This window comes from Amblyomma americanum, chromosome 6 (genome assembly GCF_052857255.1).
Source record: "Amblyomma americanum isolate KBUSLIRL-KWMA chromosome 6, ASM5285725v1, whole genome shotgun sequence".
Lineage (NCBI taxonomy): Eukaryota > Metazoa > Arthropoda > Arachnida > Ixodida > Ixodidae > Amblyomma > Amblyomma americanum.
In genome coordinates this window covers 169,888,942-169,908,194 of record NC_135502.1, presented here as the reverse complement: position 1 = coordinate 169,908,194, position 19,253 = coordinate 169,888,942, and the positions used below count along the sequence as shown (strand labels likewise).

At 50.1% G+C, this 19,253-nt stretch overlaps 1 protein-coding gene across 3 annotated transcripts in view; it reads left to right on the top strand.

Annotated features, from left to right (window-relative positions):
• Positions 1-19,253, top strand: part of nab (NGFI-A-binding protein homolog) — an 867,324-nt gene that overhangs the window by 476,255 nt on the left and 371,816 nt on the right. The window contains exons 1-3 of one of the 3 annotated variants that reach the window (XM_077628088.1): positions 6,187-6,412; positions 13,431-13,532; positions 15,068-15,205. In XM_077628088.1, the coding sequence (XP_077484214.1) occupies positions 6,343-6,412; positions 13,431-13,532; positions 15,068-15,205 (310 nt within the window). In that variant the 5' untranslated portion in view covers positions 6,187-6,342. Of the gene's footprint in view, positions 1-6,186; positions 6,413-13,430; positions 13,533-15,067; positions 15,206-19,253 lie in introns of those variants that run through there. The other 2 variants (XM_077628087.1, XM_077628086.1) reach the window with 2 other exon arrangements.

Sequence of the window (19,253 nt, the reverse complement as noted above, 5' to 3'; positions counted from 1 at the left end):
CGTCGATAGCCACTTCTAAGTCGGACAAGGCGTGTCGTGCGGGCTTTTCTGGGTGGGAGCGTCATTTTGAAGTCCGGTCGCTTCGTGGTCCAGCGCGTGTTTGTGTGCGGCGTCGGCGTAGTGAATGCGGCGTCTTCAGGCAGCATGGTCGGTGGAGGATCTTCGTCGTTTCGCTGGTGAGCAACCTCACCTGCAAAGGTTCCTTTCTTTGGTTTCTCCTTGGTGGAGGTAATATTCTGATGGCACTAAGGGAAATAATTGGGCAAAAAAGCCGAACGATTACCAAGCCGAATGATTACCAAGCCGAACCCATTGGAACGGCTTTTAAGGAGTGTTATTGTTTGATGAAGATAAATAATCATTTTATTTTCGCTGGGTTGGCTTAGGTGATGAAAAAGGGAGATATAATAAGCATAATGAGAAGCCCGGAGTTTGTGGCCTGGTGAGCAGGTGAGGAAGAATTTCAGAAAGGTGGAGGGAAAATGATAGTTGAGAATTTTGGGTTTCGCTTCCTTCTCATGTGGCATTGGGGATATATTACTGCAGGCTGATCTCAAAAGGTAAATCTAAGAACTTAATTGCGCCCCTTTCAGTGTAATTGTGGGAACTATGGATACTAGGTTTTGGCTGGGAATTATCCGGCTGTAAGCCTTCAGTGTTGCGTAAATTATTGTCTGTATGGGTGCTTGTAGTTTTGTGAAAGGTTTGAAGGTATACCGTTGTGGGCGCTGGGGGACCTTCCGCGAAGAGCCGCTGGGCATCTGCGGCGTGGAAACGCGAAGTTGGCGGCGATGATGGGCGCGAACGGCTGTTCGGGGAGTACTCCTCTCGACGCAGTATAGTCGTCGATTCCTTGCGGGCGTCGGCCGAAGCGTGGTCGTGGAGACAAAACCACTCAACACGGACACGTCGTTGCGGCCGCTGACGAAGAATATGGCCGGCCGCATCGCTATGGAAGCACAGCGGGTGGCTGTCGGAAGTCCTCCAAGCGTCGCAGTTCATGGGCCTTGAGCGTCGCTCTTAGGCTGCACCGGCGGGGGCGAAGAGGAGGACTTAGGGGGTATCGTGGGGGCTGCGTACTGCAGCTGTGTAGGTCGTGGCTTGAGCTTCAACTGGAGGCGTCGATGACGGGGAGCCAAGCGCATGCTGCACTTCTTCGATGGCGAGTTCTTCGAGGGTCGCTACTTGAGGCAGCTTGGTAGATGGTAACAGGCGACGAAGCTCTTCCCGTAGAGTGTCGGGAATGGCATGTGTCCCCCAGGGATCGGTCCGGGGGCCTCCTATTTATATATATATATATATATATATATATTTATTAATAATATATGTGAACAGGTATCATGTATCAGATTGCATGCTGATGACTGTTGTCTTTACCGTGAAATTAATGGCTCACATGATAGTGTACAGTTACAAAGTGACCTTGACTCTACATTACTGTGGTGCAAAACGTAGAACATGCCACTGATTTTTGCCAAATTCACAGTTGTCCGGTTTACTGAAAAACGTCATGTTCTGCATATTACATACTGTCTCGACGGCGAAAATCAGTCGATAATATCAGGTTATAAGTACTTAGGTGTTTTGTTTAAAAATGACTTCTCTAAAGAACATACTGACTCCATTGCAGCTAAAGGTGGCCGCGTCCTGAACTTCTTCAAACGGATTTCCAAGCAACCACCTGCTAGAATAAAAGAAACACTACATTTCAAACGTGCGCACAATATTGAAATACGGATACTCCGCATGGGACGCTGCCACAAAAGTATGTATTGCCGCATACAAAAGTGTGCAGCGCGATTTGTCTCCTCAAATTATAGTTTCTCCCAAAGCTCATGTGACATGCGAATTAATCTGGGCTGGCCCCTTTTGCAAGAAAGAAGGAAATACATCTCTCTAAAGCTATTCCATAAAATTTATTCAGGTGCAACGGGTTTAATGAAAGAAACATGTATACATGATCCTACCTACAGATCCACCAGAATTGATCGCTCATCAAAAGATCGTGAATACAAGTGTGGAATCAACATATACAAATATGCGTTTTTCCCAAAAATAGTTCACAATTGTAATGGTTTGCCGGAGCATATTGTGCCAGCGTCGTCTTCTAGCTTTGACGGTGCCCTTGTCGAATTTTTGTTTACTTAGGTATCGTGTAACATTTTCTCTTTGTGCTTTGTATAGACAACTGTAGTTTTTGTATCCAGTTCTTGTATATACCTTGTTTTGTTTTGAACATTTTCTTTTTTAGCATTTGTGCCCACTTTCTTATTTGAATACATTGTACATCTTGCGTTATCTTTTGAACATAGCGTTTCTTTTCTTTTTGTTGGTGAATTGTTCAACCTGTACTGTTTTTCGATGTTTTCCCCCTACAATAATGCCCGTTTCCGGGCGCTGTAGGCATCTTAATAATTAAACAAACAAATTAATTAATTAATTAAATGCTGCGGGTTGCACTCTTATGTTGTGCAATCTGAGAGGGTTGTCGAGGTCACTTGGAGCTGTCGAGGGAGATAGCTTGCTCGTGCTTCGAAGGTTTCCTCAAAGGTGGCCGCTTCGCTAGTGAATTCAGCGACGGTCTTCTGTGGATTGCGGGTGAGACCACCAAAAAGTGTAAAAGTGCCTCTTTATCAAAACGTCCACCTTCTTCTCTTCCATCATGCCAGGATTGGCAGGTAGAAAAAAAAGGCGTTTGAGGTCTTTTACGTATGCGGTCGCAGTCTCCTGCGGGTGCTGTATGCGTGACTGTAGAAGCAGCTGCGCTCTTTTTTTCCTTATACTAATGGTGACTTCCAATCGCAGAGTTGGAGCACTTCGGGAGCAACGATTTCTGCTCTTTTCGGAGCAACTGTATTCCAAACGCAGATCTGAGGCACGGATCGCGTCTTCCAATCGTAGACAGGGAGCGGTTGCCGAGCCGAGATTGCTCCGTGGAGCAGTCGGGACTGCTCCGCCGAAATCGGCGGATCCGACCGGAAGTTTGCGTGACGTTCTTTTTCAGCGGCGATAGCGGCGCCCTACATGCTCTGGCCAGAGCAAGTGTACTCCAATCGCAATTTCAGGTCGCGCGCTCTGCGCCGGATTCAGGCGCTCTGTCACAGAGCGTGCAGACCGCTCCGGGCCTGCGATTGGAATTCACCATAAGCTTGTGAATGCCTCGAGGAACTCTCGCCAGGGTTATTCCCACGTCACCAGAGAAGCTTCCCGGTTTTCGAGCCAGTTAAATTCTGGCTGGGCCTTCCAGAGCAAGAGAAAATGTGCCTCACTTTCGCCTGATTATCCCAACTGTTGCGTACGGATACACACTGAAACCGGTCCTTCAGGGTCCTCGCCCGGTGAACCGTTGAACGTGGGCGGCCGTCGGGGCTGGTGCAAAATAATGGGGCTTGGTGTCCGAGCCATGGGTGATGTCAGCGCTGAGGAGTCCTTCTTAGCTCGCGTGCGGTCCGGTAGTAGTGTGTATTCAGGTGAACGCCTCTGGAGACGACGATGGCTGCTTCGCCCTTCGCCTTCGGTTGGGACGGCTACTGCGGCTATCTCTTCATCTGCTCCTCGAGACGGGCTGCTTTGGCGGCTCCCGGGGAGTGATGGCGACAGGGTTAGCACCTCCACCATCAGTGGTGACTGCAGTCCGGAGAGCATGCAGGAACACAGCGGAAACGCTGCCTAAACAAAACTCTTCATTTGGGCTGACGTGCGCCCACAATGGACTGAATCACTCGACGGCGGCGTGGCCACAAGCGTGCTCGGAGGTCGTCGAACAGAATCCTTTAATTCGTGGCCGCGCACAATTTACAGCCTGCGAGGAACCTGCGCGATAAGGAACGAAAAGCGACAATCAGGAAAAATGTGGACCAAGTTTCGCGTGCCCAATCGAGATGAGTCTGGTCGTGTCGCAAACAGAATTATGAAGGCAGCGGCTCTGAGCGTCAACGAACAAACAGTACATCGATGGGACTCAATATTGATGAAGGACAGGCCTAAAATTGCAGTGCATAGTTTCGCTAAACTAAAGAAGATATTACGCATAACGAAGCAGCCGCCGCGGTGGCTGAGTGGTTATGGCGCTCGGCAGCTGGCCCGAAAGACGCGGGTTCAATCCCGGCCGCGGCGCTCGAATTTCGATGGAGGCGAAATTCTACAGGCCCGTGTACTGTGCGATGTCAGTGCACGTTAAACAACCCCAGGTGCTCGAAATTTCCGGAGCCCTTCACTACGGCGTCTCTCATAGCCTGAGTTGCTTTGGGACGTTAAACCCCTACAAACTAAACAAACCAAGCATAACGAAGCAAAAGTTGATAAAGAAAATCACCGTACGCCGTTTTCAACGGCATAATGCACACAGACAGCGTCAACTGATAAGACGTTTAAATCATACATCGGAGCAAGGCGAGAGAAATCATGTGTCAATGCGTTCCATTCAGTGATTGTGTTGAATATTTGTACAAGCAAACATTGGTTCAATATAGGATTTTTGGTTATGACGAGACTTCTTTAACATACACATAAATATCCACCGGCCGCGGTGCTTGTTCAAAACAGTCGCCCGAAAAAAGGAAGCACCAGTGACGGCGGTTCTAAGCAGTGCACTACAAAGCTATTGAGCTATATATAAGCTCAACTGAAGCGACAGGAATTTTCATAATCGGGACTTTTATTAGCGCTACTGGTTGTTTCGGCACAGGCGGAACAAGCATCCAAGGCCGACATGAGAAAAAGCGTGCTGTCGGCGACGAGCTTTTTATCTATTGGAACCAGTTCTCCCCTCTCGCTCATCTCTTGTTTTCCTGCTGGAGCAATCACTGAAGCAGTGCCTTTCCTTCTGCAGCAACTGGTACGGTGCATTCTCCAGCTAGGCGAATTTAAGGCGCACCTAACTACCTCTCTGCAACACTCCACAGAAAGAAAACTCCTGTGACGCTAGTTACTTCAGGGGCATATGTTTGTGGTTGTCAGTATGATACTATTCATTTATTGTTTGTCTCCTTCTCTGAAAGACGGCGTGGGACGTAACGCGGCACGCTGCCATGACGCGTTGACGTCACTGAATGCCAATCAGTCGGCGTGGTTAAGCCACGCGCCGTCGCGGCAGAACTGGGGAGCGGCCTTTAGCAGCTGCTGGGGCAAAAAAAGGGGCCCTAAATACAACTCCGAGAGGCCTCTGGTCTTCCTGGCCTCGGTTCACTCGCCAGGGCGAAGGAGTGAGTCACTTGTTCCTGCTTCGAAGGATAGAGGACTGAGAGAAATCGATGAAAACGATGGTTCAGCCGTGCCGACGAGAGTGACCTGGTATACTGAGGATGTCGCTGGGAGTAGCGTTCAAATTTTTAACATTGCACTCCTGTTAGTTTACGACGACGCCGGTGCGGCAGTTTTAAAAGGAGCATTTGCAACAAGGCCATAATTAATAGCTCGTTAAGTAACGTTTAAACGCGAAATTGCACTTTAGACCAAAGCGCTATTCTCGCAAAAATACCCAGTCACTTATTCCCGCGGACGACTATGTGCTTGCGTTGAATATTTAACCCTGTTTTGCTAGAACAGTACGCATCAGTACCCTTTAAAATACTACTTTAATGAGCGCAGTGGAAGTACCGTGCGAAGTCTTTCTTTTGTTTGTTTTCTAAACCTTGAAGCAGACGTCCAGCAGATATCTAAGAAATGCCTGGAAAGCCTCGCTTCGTTTCACAGCCGCAGCTGTGCTAGCCCAGTTCCGTGGTTTTGCGGCGCCGTCGGATGATCGCCGCCATCGTCCCGTCCGTATGCCGCATTCCGAAGCAAAAAATTAGGCAGACATTGGTAAAAAGCTATCGGTTCTCGGGTACGGCCACTCTGCCACCTCCCGGTGGAAGACAATCGAAACCTACCCCCCAACCCAGACTGTGAGGCAGGGCACACTTCCCTCCAGCCAGGAATGCGCTCATGGTTATTATGCAGTAGCAGTTCGATGGGAGCGTCAGTTATGCGTGACGTGGTCTTGGCGTCTATCATTTTGCGAGCGAGGTAGCGTTGATCACTGGACGCACGGTGAGCGACAAGATTTTCTGCTCTCCGAACGAGAGTCGCGTACACGAGCAGCTCTTCCCGAGCGAAGCCCGCAAAAAATGTGCTTCATCGGGGCGCCCCCAGCTGCGCGCGGTGGCGGCGCCTGCGTCGCGATCGCTGCTCTTGGCCGGCGGCACCAGTGCGCGCCCGACCGCCGGGGGTGGCGCCAGCGTCGCGGAGCAGCGGCCGTTGGAGCGCGGCCGCCTCTCAATGGTGCCCAGTGCTGTCGCCGTGCGCGTGTGCTGCCCTTGGCCACCGCTGAGCAGCGCTGTTGTAGTCCGCCCGGGGAGCTGAATGCGCTTGCGTAGTTATGGTCACGCCGCTCAGCTTCCGTGCCGCCCTGTCCGCCCGCAAGAGGCCTCAGGTGAGACACAACAGCCGGTGCCGCTTTGACAGCACGTGCTCTCCTGCGGCGGGCTCTCGCTCGGGTTTATTATGTCGTGTTACGTAATGTTATGCCACTTTGCGGTACACTGTGTTATGCGATTTAACGTCCCGAAACGGCATACGCGTTTATTATGGACACCAGCTCCGGATTAGATTCGGCCGCCTGGTGTGCTGAGACCGCACAGCGCACGGACGTGTTTTGAATGAATGAATTTGTTCCTTTACTTCTCGGGGTGGACCCGACTTCCTTCGTGTGGGCATACTACGCAACACTGCGCATGGTATGTACTGCACACTATATGATGATGGCAGCTCGCATTCGCCGGCGAATTTCTATAGGCGAAGGTCAGTGGGGGAATGATCTTGTTTCGTGTGGATTCTCAGTTGTGAAGGCGGTGTCGTGTGCGTGCCGGCCGCAGCAAAGGCCGCGCACTATTTTGGTTGGGAAGAGAGCGCCGATGGGGGCTTAGGTTACGACTGGCTGTCTTATGCATTGCGCCTCCATCGAAATGCGGCCGCAATTTGATCCCGCGTCCTGGCTTCAGCAAGTTTGTTTCTCTAGCTAATGCAAACACGCTGGAAATACTTGAGATAACTTTCCTTTTTCTTCCAGAGCCTTGGTTTGTCGCACTCTCATTCAGTGTTTCACTATGATTACCGGCCACATGAGTTCCGGAGAGATTGAGTCTACAGAATCCTGCTGACAATAACGAACGCTCGGCGCAAGCCAGCTTCCGCAGCCTTCTTTCGCGCGCATCCATTCTGACACCTTCCCGTCCCGAAACACGAGAGACCTCCGCTCGGTGCCAACACTGAAGAAAGCGTCGTTGAGGGGTTCCGCACTCGGCTATGCGCTCCTCGTGGTGGCAGTTGGTCGAAGCGGGATTGGCCGGTGCCTGTTCTACCACTGGGCCTGCTTTGGACCGCTGTGTGCTCGGCAGCAGGCGAAGGAGGCTGTCCTCTCAAATAGAGCACCACCCTTAGCATTGCGGAGTGTAGCGGGAAATCAGCGTGGGTCGCAGAGACTAGAGCTGCCCACGCGGCGGAATTTACTCTTCCTGTGATGGCAGGGGTTAGCTCATAATAATCAGTCAGAATGTTTAATGAAGACATGTCATCCCGTCGCCGTTGTCGCAGGTATTCCCATTCCTCGACGCTTGCTCTTCGATGTCAAGGCGCACAAGCGTCATAAAATACGGACCCCAAGCGACCTGGAACGCCCGTTAACGTAGCTCCGACGAAGGCAGGCCCAAACGGTCTCCGCAGGGGGCATCGCGATGCCGGGTTTTCACTGCTCAGCGAAATGAGAAACAGCACGCTAGAAGATTTGGCACAATTTTAGACGTTCGCTTATTGGCCCTGCCAAGGACGGGCCGACAGCACTTATGAAGCACAGAAACGGATTGCCCGAACTGTAAGCTGCGTTTTTATTCGGCAACTCCCCCGACCGTGTGAAAGCAGTGCTTGTGTTTGGTGTTTCTTTTCTCTCTCTCTCTTTCTCGTATTTTTGAATAATTCAAGGCTGAAAAAAAAATTGCGAAAAAATTCAGGGGACACTTAAACACCGTCTTAAATGTATGACGCGAGAACTTTAATGGCTCTTTTTAGCCACCTTGGACCCTCTGCGTATCGCTTCGCATAGACTTTACATTCATAGAAAGCCGGAAGTGCTCTCCTGGTGCGATGGCTAAGCGATGAAGCAGTACCCCGGCAGGTATACCTGTTTCAAACGCAGCCACCGACGGGGTTGCGATTCCCAGGTTGCTCTCTCCGAGCAATCAATCGCTGATTTAACTGCCACGGTGGACAGTTTACTCACAATCAAGAGAGCAGGTTGCCACTTGCTGCGGTGGGCACGTTGTGATGACGTCACAAGGTCTCGTGACCTAGGTGGGCGGGCCACCTGCTTTTTTGCTCACAACGCTGACGCCAGATTTTCTGCGGAATGTTAGCTTAACGCTCTCGCGTTCATAAACTATTCCCTGTGGTCGCACTGGGCGGTGTCCTGGTCAGCACACGAGATGACCCCAGCTGATGCCGGCCTCGAGGCGGCACTGCACAGTGACCATGCAGACTAATGAGCTCCAGCCGTTCAAGCACCGCCCTGCAAAGGGGCACAGACGGGCTGCCCGGACACTGAACCGGGGAAATGTGCCTGGAGGGAGGCACTTTCTTTTGTCCGGGGCAAGAGGGAAGTTACGCTTTCTGAAATATTAGTTGTGGCTTGTTAACGCAACAACTAATTGTCTCCAGTTCAATTTTTGCGCTCTCCAGCCTCACCTTGTCAATTCCCAAAGGCACCCATCTCTCAGGGTATTCCGCATTCCAGGTAGATTCTCTCGTTTCTCCAGCGAGGATGCGTTCCCTTTTTGACCCGGAGTAGCCTTCCCTTCTTCTAGCATAACACAATCAAACCAGCCTTGTTAGCTCACCGCGTTCTCGCCGTTGATCCGACACAGGTGGTCAGGCAATCTGGTGTTTCGAAATTCTCTCAGGACGATTTCGAGTCCGTGTCAACATCCCTTGCACCGGATCGACATGTAGACGCTCGTGTGTGCGTCTCTTCTCTGCGTCCGTGTCCTTTTTCGCGCTGTTGCAAGAGTGGCCACAGCACAAGTCTGCTTGAGTTTGCAGCTCAGAGCGATATATAGGGCTCACCTCGTCTGCAGTCAGCAGCTTTTCCCAGCTGCGTTGTTATCCTCCACTCTCGCTACTGTTTACCTTCAGCCGCTCCTTCCGACGTTCGTTTCACTTCTTTCCGCCGCAATGGTTTCGTACCGGCTGACTCGCTCCTCGACGTGTATCCCGAGGCCCGTCTTGACGCCCATCGCAAAGCGCCGCGTCCCCAACCTGTGGGCTGCACGATAATTGGACTGGAGCTGGACGCGGAGTAGTACGGCCTGTATACGAAAGGTCACCATGCAGGAGCGGACACGTCGCTGTAGGAGCAGAAAGGGACATCGCAGCACCGCGTGGCCAAGTCGAGAGGGGGCGCCAGTCTGTTTCCAGCCTGCGTCTCGCAACGTCTAAGCGAATATTCATCATGGAGTCTGCCAAATTACCCAGAGTCCCGGCGGTCGTTCATCCACCGTGCGGACAGGGCTGCAGGAATGCCGGCTGGCGTGGTATTCGGCTCGGCTGTTGTTAGGCGGACGACGTGGACACAACTTGACCTCTTATTGAGGCGAACATTCAAGATTTGACGTCACAGTTTCCCTATAGCAAGAGGGGAGTCAGCCGGGCCAGTTGGTTCATGACAGAAAGAATTCAAAGCGCTACAGACGGGACAAGGTGAAAAAGGAGACACAGCAGACCAGCGCTGGTGTGCTGTGTCTCCTTTTTCACCTTGCCCCGTCTGTAGCGCTTTGAATTCTTTCTGTCCCTATAGCAGCCTGGCACCGAACATTCATTGGCGTTAAATTAGCCAAAGAAGTAGATAACGTCCCACAGAAACAATTTAATCGTCACACAGTGTGGAGGACATCGCGGAGCAGGTACGCTTACGTAGCAGACCCGCGCTTTGTGCCCGACACTAGCCAAGCCGAACCCGGGAGGCACCGGACATTTCCCCTGCGGTTGAAATGCTCCTTAAGCAATTCGCACAGGCGACTCTTTTCCGTCTAAGTAACTACAAGAAAGACTGCTTTGCAGTCCACATGACCGCGCCGCGCAGTGCGGCCTATGGCCTGCGGCACATAATAAGCTTCATTTCTTTAGTGTCAGTCTGAGAATGATGGCTTGCGGATTATAAGAAGGGCCAGAATGGTTTATGGCAGCAGCTGAATAAACCACCAGAGTTCTGTTTCCATCGCAATACATTTCTGGGACTGCGTTCCCAGTAAAGTGATAGAGTTGTAGCTCGGTGTCGTTGGAGGGAAGCAGGACACGCCCTTTGTCCACATCACGGCGCAGCGGCTGATGCGCGGTGGCGAACGCGCGGTTTTAGTCACGTTAACGGAATGAGTGCACTGCTGATACCCCGAAAAGACACAAAACTTGCTGAAGAACAAGCTCCAATTTAAACTCGACGAACTGAATGTTTTACTAAAAATGACACCAATGTTCGCAATATTTTTCCGAGGGCAGGAGCCGCTTTCGTTAGCTAGCTGTCCGTTATCCGTCAGATTCCCACCGGTGCACATCCTTGGGCTGTTCGAGTGAAACGTCCAGCTGCGTCGGATCTTGTGCGAGTCACCTTCGCACCCTCGGCCGACTTGGCCAGCCTTCTCCTGTTCGGCCAGAACCGAGCCCGGTTGCGCCGTGGCAGCGGTGCGAGGCAGCACCTTGGAGCAATGCCGCTAGACGACAGCACAATCGCAGTATTAGCCGCCATGGCTTACGCTGACGACCGTCGGCAGCTGAGCATGACGTGGCTGGGTCGAATCCCGATACTTCGGACCCGTAGCCGACGGCTAGTTCGACTGCCAATTCAAAAAAGGCAGCACTTACGCAGTAATGTGTCAATATTCTACCAATATGATTGGAAAAAAATTAAAATCAAAGCAGTCGCAAACACCACAAGCAGACAGACAGCATTCGGCAAAAGCACAAACGTATACAGTGGGAACAATCGGACATCGTGTGTAATTATTCAACCAGAAAGGTTCAATGCAAAGGCGCCCATGTGCTTCACGACATCACTACACGTTAGACGCAACCGAACGGCGCTTGAGACTGCATTGGCCTCCTCACTCTCTCTCTCTCTTCCTCATTTCCCTTGCAGCACCGCTCAAATGTCCACCCGCAGTTGACGCCTCTTTCCTTTACTCTGAAACATTCGCAGCTGGGAATCGGCTCTGGAGAGGGACGGCGAGACAATCCGGTATTAGAGCGGAAGCTCATGTCGCTCCGAAGAATGACCTGCAAGCGAGGGTGTGGCTGTGACGTCACACAATGTGACTCGGCGTTCTCTGGCCTTCGCAACTGCGTTGAACAGCGTGATTCAACTCTCACCTGGCAGTCACCTGGACCACGTGACTCGCCATTTAACTGATAAGATAATAACAAAGCGTCGTGAGCTAGAACCGGTGCTTCGGCTGTGCAGCGTAGACGGCTGGTTCAGTCTGATGATCGTTATGATCTAGAACGTCGACAAGCGCGTCGGCGAAGCACAGAGTGAGGAAACGTGCTCAGACTGAAGCAGAAATCGAAGGAGGCTCGTCTGGAGAAGCAGCGGCGTGCACAACGACAGCTGCCATTTCCTCCGCTTCGAGCTTCCGCTCTGCGGGCAGAACGTGTTTCGTGGATGTATTGCACGGAGTATGCATTTTTGCAACGCGTGTCCTGGTTTGTACCGTCGTCAGCACGCTTAACACGCACGCTCGAGCGCGTGTCTTCCACTGCCATTAGCGCCGCTGGGTCTGGCACAATATTAAAGCGGAAGCAGGACACTAGCTGTCTCCAACCACCGCAGACACACGGTGCGGTGTATGGTCTTGGACTCGGAGCTCAGGGGCTGTAATATCAGCCCAGGGCGCGCAATCGCGCGTCCGTGAGCCTCGTGTATTTTATTCTACATTGCGCTGGACCGTTTCACTAACCACGCGGATATCGGTCCAAATATTTTTTAATGCGCTGCCTTGTACGTTCGTGTGAAGAATGCTTTGACTTTAAGGCGTGCTGACGGCGGTACGTGTTACTTTGCACGCACAGTTTGCACGGTTCAACTGCACCAGAAATTCTATGGTGCCACTGCTTGAAGGTCTTCGTGCGTAGCTCTTTCAATTATTTCCAATAGGGCGAACCAGCCAAAGTTTCTTTGGCCCTACTGCAAGCCACTGATGGCTTGTATTGGGCAAGTTTATCCATGTGTATCCGCTGCGTGTGGATGCGTAACCTCTTTCAATATGAAGTGGACCCTGACAACAAATCTAAATTGGCGTGCATGGACAGACTAGCGTGTTCATCGGGCAGTTTCGCTGGAACGAGAACTTTCAAAAGCTGTAGAAAGTGAGAGAATCCAATGCAGGTGTCGCCATCACAGGTGATGCCAAGAGAGCTTGCTGCGCCCGGATTCTCGAGGCGCAGGAGCACCGCCATCAATTTATAAATGGCAATCTCTGAACCCCTTTCGTTCTTGGCGTCACTGGATTGAACTGAAAGGCGGCGAAATTTTTAAAACCAGTTATCTCAGGGTGATTTGCTGCCCAACAAATATCAACACAGCGAGAAAAACCAATCGAATCGGTTTTCGCTAGGCACAGATGGTGGCGTTTACTCTCAACGTGAGGCCATCGTGGAAGCCTTCACCAGATTGCAAAAGTAGGCGGAACCCGTGTTGTGGGTCCTCTGAATAGTCGAACGAATGGGAAACCTTTTATACGATAGGCGTCAGAAAAGACCAGCTGCATTGTATCATCTTGTTCTGTGCCGGCTTTACGCGCGCTTGCCTATGCGTTACAGTCATGTCTCACTGTTGAGTTTTTACAGTGCCAGACATGTTATCTCAACTGACGCACTATCGCATCAGTGTCTAGCACCGAGGAGCGACCGCACCCCTGTTTCCGCGGAAGTGCGAAGCTGCTGGCTGGGAGGCACCCTGGTCTCCACCCTCCCGGGAATTAGGGCAACCGGATTAAGCCAGTTCCAACATGATCTCCATATCCGGGCAGTAGAGCTGAGTATATCTGCCCCCTCAGTAATGAATTCATTCATCGGCTGCTGCGGTCAGCCGCAGTGGTGTCATTTGATCACTTAGGCATTTTCCGCTGTGCTGCTCCACGTGCTCACCATGCTGTCCTCGGTGCTCCGCATTGTACGGCGCTTTCCTTGTGCCTCATTGGCGCGTGCGTGACTTTGAAAAAAGACCTTCCTGCTGTAAGAGGAACATAAGTCATCGCTATGTAGTCGAGCGCACTTTGTTGTCATGTGGTCTGTGTGAGCGGGGCACTGTGGGTCCTTTTTCGGCACCCAGCCCACTGTACGCACACACCGAATATTGCTCTGCATCGTGGTGCTCCGCCTCATGCGTTTTCTGTTTGTCCTTCTCTTCGCAGTCGCGATGACGTCGCAACCCACCAATGAATCGGAGCTACAGTTGTACAGGGTCCTCCAGCGAGCCAACCTCCTCTCCTACTACGATACCTTCATTTGTCAAGGTGGGTCACATTCGCACTCTCCCCGCTTGCTGGAAATGCGTCAGGATTCGAGCTCCGAACGAACCCTTTCTATTCTCCTGAGACAGCGTTTGCCGTGTTCGTGGCTTAGCTGTACGCTATTCTGTACAACCAATTTATCCATCTACTCGGGTACCTTCGCTTCACACAGACACCAGCGCTGACACAAAGGACAAATTCTTTCAGCTGATAGTGTCAACGCAGATGCCTGCGTTTTCCTTTTGCCTGTCTTGTTTGTTGGGTTGCTAACTCTGTCATGAACCAACTGCTGCGGCTAATTCCCCTCTTTGTCGCCGACATAGCCAATTTGCACCGTACCCAACTCACTTTCGAACCTTGTCCTTAGCCTGCAATTTTTTGCCCCTTGTGATGCGTCTTTCGGTCCGTCCGGACTCACTTTCCGTGCACTGTGCTGAAGTGAAGCATGTGTTACAGCCCAGCGGTTCGCCTGAATCATTTCTTGAGCAGCGAGCGCTCTCCTTCCATATACTCAAGAGCCGCTACAAAGCCACGTGCACAAGCTAGTTCTCAAAAAGAACTTGACGGGTTCTCAAAGCTTAGTTTTCGTTTTATTTTGGGGCTTCTGTATCGCTATATATATCTACCTTTTTAGCCGTACATTTCTATCCAATGGCTCCAAGTTCATCGCCTTGTTGGTCTCAAGGTTTTGTGCAGTATGTATGCACCAAACAGCCACAAAAAACACATACTCCATTGGCTCTAAGGACTTAGGGTCATTCAAGGAATGACGCCTCCTCTGTTTACCGCTCCTTGTGCAGGCTGGGCAACGGGGCTTAGTTGCCCTAGTGTACACTTGAGCGCGGAATGGCGACTGTACTCGTTGCCCCGAGGAGGTGCCTGAATGGGTGGCCGGGACGTACAGGGCGTGATAAACGCCGACTCTTGTGCAGAAGGGGTGGTCGGTTGCCGTCCGCCATGCATCACTGCGAGGTTAAGAGCACGAAGCAGGTTACTGCCCCACTAAGCTGATCAATGCAGGAACTGGCGGTGTTCGCCGCTGTTCAACGCGTCGCATTTTATTTAACCATGTGGATGTCTAAAAATGAGAGAAATGTTTGAGATAAGCGAGCTTACTCGCCAAGCCGTTTTGCAAGAAAAAGAGAGAATTAAGCTCCACACGGGCGCCCCACACAGGCTGCCTTCATCCCTTTTACGGTTTGTCTGCCCTTACTGTGGCCTCACTTGCATGGGTCTGCGTTTTGAATAAGTTTTGAGTTGCCAGCGCTTGTCTGTGTGTGTCTGGGCGTTTTTGTGTGTGTGTCTTGCACACGGTTCCAGAAGTCTGATTAATTCCACAGTGGTATGCACCAGTGAGGTTGCACACAAGAAGGAATTATGTTTTTTCATCACGGCGAAGATTTAATCGCATCTCTTGGAGACTCTCGGTCTAGAAAATCACTCGGAACAAAGAAGAAAGTACGACTACATCTGGCACTAATGAAGAAGCACACTCCACTGTCAGCGTACCTACTCCACTGCCTGCCGCATGTGCGCAGGAGGCGACGATGTGCAGCAGCTGTGCGAGGCGGGCGAAGAAGAGTTCCTCGAGATCATGGCCCTCGTGGGCATGGCCAGCAAACCTCTTCACGTTAGAAGGCTGCAGAAAGCGCTCCAGGAGTGGGTCAACAACCCAGGTAACACGGGTCCGGCCTTTCTTGCGGCTCAAGTGCAGCATGTTGCGGCGCGAATCAGCCTTGCGGTGCAGGGCCTGCACACGAAGCAGCAGAGCCTGCAGAAGCGCCCAGTACGTTTTCCCCCATAGCAGACGATGAGATTTGCCTTCTGAAAAGGCCAACCTCGTGAATAGTGGTCGCCAAGTCGCAGTATATAGCGCGAAATAATTTTAATGTGGTAGCGGGAACGGTCCGCCTCGCGTCACTGATTAGTCCGCGATACCGGGGCTATACCCAACGACCGTCCCGATATATGACCGATTCAGAGGGGGCGCCTCGGATACACAGGAGGACTGCTACTGTGGGCAACCTATAGGTGAAGTCGCTCTTCTTGTAAAATGCCACCATAAGCTCGCACTCGGCGCAAACGTCGTGTGAGCCGGGGTTTTGTTTCTCGAAAGTGGAAAAGCAAGAAACTAAAGGCAAAAGGAAATCCCTGTCTGGTGCTTGAAAGCGGGGCGGCTGCCGGCGCGGTTCGCGAACGCTTTGGCGAGAAGTCAAAATCACTCACATCGAAACTCTTGGGCAACGAAAGGTATGGGTGGGAAACTAGAATTTTCTGCTTCTATCACTATAATGATCGAAGCAGACAGTGGTCTACTGGTATACATGCAAACCATTGCCAGCGGTTTATTTAGAGCTTGCGCAGGATAGAAGCTAGAAAATTTTCAGTGTCACTACAATTTTTACTGATGCACAAATGCCCTTTCTCATTTCTTGCATGTAAGGGCGCTTTTTTCATTAAGTTTTATTTCATTATCACCTGCTCACCTTATTGTCTGGTTCTAGTGACAGCGAGCGTACTGGGCACCTGTCCGTGGTGGAAAACCAAGCACCTTGTGGCCACAGACGCATGCCGTAATATTGACTGTCATTGCGCATGCACAAACTTCGCGTTTGGAAGTTGCCTGTCAGTGATGTGTGCTCAGCTGCGTTTATTATGGAATATTTCCTCGTATTTTCATAGGCCCTTATAGTCCAGTGAAATCATCTTTTCAGAAATACAGGCTCCGTGCCTGATGAGAACTGCACGGTCGTGATACTGCAAGCGTTCTACTACAGTGAAAAAAACTTCATGTCTTCCTGCTTTATCAAATTTCGGATGCCAGAAAAATTACGCAATGACGCTTAGAGACGCTTTTATCTTGTCAACGGGCAGATATTAATGTAACAGCGCGTGGTGTAGGCTATATTTTTATAGGAAAACTACAACAAGGTCAGAATGCGCGGCGAAGCGACATCAAAGGAGCATACGACGGTGACCCGCTAATTCTGCGCGTGCCGATCCTGTGTAGACTAGTTCGCGGCGCCGCCACAACGTGTCGTCTATTTCGTGAAAATCACCAATAGGGTAACATGGTACGAACGACGTGTCGCGGTGTCCGTGACATGATGGAACAGAGCAGGGAACAAAGTGAAGCACTTTAAATCCGTGACCTCATATGGGTGTTATACATTGCACGGGAGTGTTGGTAACAATTTACGCACACAGAGATGGGTAACAGCGAGCGCTGGCTACAACAGCGTTGTTTGCCGTAAAGGGCGTGGCAGCCTGGAATCAGATACACTGGCTGCTGCGCAGACGCTTCTTTCCGACGTCGCAGATCAAGCAGACGAACTAAAATAAAATAAACAAATGTAACCGACTGTGGCAGCACTTGGGAGCATCTATATAGGGTTACAAATTCTATGTGCACACTGCCGATTTCGTGCGACTTCTTTGCTGCTGACTTAGTTCCTGCATAATATAAGCGTCAGACGTACACATGCGCTTCTGCGGGCAGAGCGGTTCGCCCTTCACGCTTTGTGCTTTCAGGCCTCGCGACGTGCAGTTCACGAGTAGGAAGAAGCATCCACGAGTGCGAAACATGGACACTGGCGATGATCAGCGAGTGAATAAACCTCAGTCACATAACCTGCAGAGGGTACGCAGGACAAAGTTAAAAAAGCACGTAGGTGAAGCCTTGATTCCGGAAAGCAAGAATAAGATTTATTTTCTCTTTGTTCAGCTGTAGGTTCGCCTCGAATATATGCCTGCAATTCGAAACAACTCTTGCAGTCCAGCATAATTTTTTTTTAACTCGTGCCGGTCGATTCAAAACGATTTTACTACGTGCAGTGACATTAGGAGAGTAAATGTGCCATTTTCTGATAAGTAAAAAAACTTTTGTGGAAATGAAACTCCTGGAAGCTCCTGAACAAATGGTGTAAAGTCGCGATAAAGCAGATTATCGAAGGTTTTATTATTGTTTGCCTAACACGCTCACATAATTGTTCAATAAAACTCCAAAATTAAGAACATTATAAAAGCTGCATCTTCGGAGGATAAGGAAGGTTTATTTCTTCACCAAGTTTAGCTAGTACGGGCATGAGCTTCACGAGGGAGTTTTTTTTTATAACTTTACACCTTTTGAATTTCATGCTATTATTTATTCAATACACCAAAGAGCGATATTATGGGAAAGACTTTTGAGTAAGACATGAATGACAGAGAGACATCGCCAACAAAACTTAATTTACCATATATTATTTGTTATTCTCTACGCAAATATTTTTGCCTGTGATTAACTCAGGGCAGTAACTGTTCTTAACTACTTCACAACACATACGGTTCACCATGGATTCCTTGATGTGGAATAAAATTACCTTTGTATGCCCTGCCCCAGATCGTTGCACAGCAGGTTATAAGAGAGAAGCGACGTCTAAGTCCTCCACTGGGGAAGAAATCCCGACGCATTAGCAGCACATGCACTCCATGAGCACATTTTTGAAGGGCTGAACTAATCTGGCGTTTGAGCAAGTTGGCACTTTGCTATAGCTAGGACTGAACTTGCCCATAAAGAGAATCTTAGGTGGTGGCTGCCGATGATGACGACAAGAAAGTTTGTATCAGACACCGGTTGTGTGTCTCAGTAGGGTCTGCGTTCCGTCATGCCTTGCGAACATAACAGTGATTAGATTACTGGAGTAATGTAACAGCAATTTAATTATTTTACTGTAATTTTTAACGCACTAAAAATATCTCTGGTCTAGTAATTTGGTAATGGCATCATTTACTTTGGACAGTAATTTCGCACAAAGGTAATTATTTACTTTCGACTTTGCCAAAAATGCACCGCTTCTCTTTGTGTCGGCAACGGTTTGGCTTTCCGTTTATCGCGTCGGGCGTATCAATGCATCTGAAGCGGATTTAACGAAAAGCAAACCATTTAAGAAGGCATTTTGAAGTCGCAAAGCAGGTGCAACGAGTGCGAGCTGCCATCTTGGAAGGTAAGTAACGTAGCCTCTGTCAGTCACCCACACACAGCGCTTCGTGGCAGAGGCAGACATATGCACCGTCTTTGCGGAAAGTAGCCACGCTTCTCGGTTTCCTTTTCACTCGCATAGCGGAGCGACTTCTTTAAAGATCAGCAGGCGAGATATATATATATACGGGCATTAATCCGTTCGCTATCGCATTATACGCTCAACACGGCGGCGACTGCACTTCACTAACTTAGCGCGCAGATCAAGTAGGGGTGCGGCGGCGGCTACGTAGAGCCATGCAGACGCCCCGTAACACAAAGAGCAGCCCACAGCAGTACACGAGAGGGCTGGTACAATAAATGACATCAATAAATGTGAAAAGAGAAGCTGCGTTGCAAATAGTGCACGCACACATTCTCTACAACATCGCTCTACTTACTCAACCACTATGGACTTTTAATCTGCTTTTATGGTTCTTTAAAACCACTATGGTTTTTTTAATCACATTGAAGATTATTTAACTAAAATTAACTAATAAACTTCTTTTTATTTTGGGGACAATGCTATATTGCGAAAATGATAGCCGTCAGCATCAAAGATGAGCTCTGTTTTTAAATTTTCTTAATCGGCAATGTGGTTTGAAATATCGAACGTCAAATACAAGCTTTTGAAAGCTGGTTGACTTGGTTTTCCCGCATTATCTAATTGAACATGATGTCGCTGCGCGTGGCATTCTCGTCCAAGTCAAATCAATTTCTTCTAC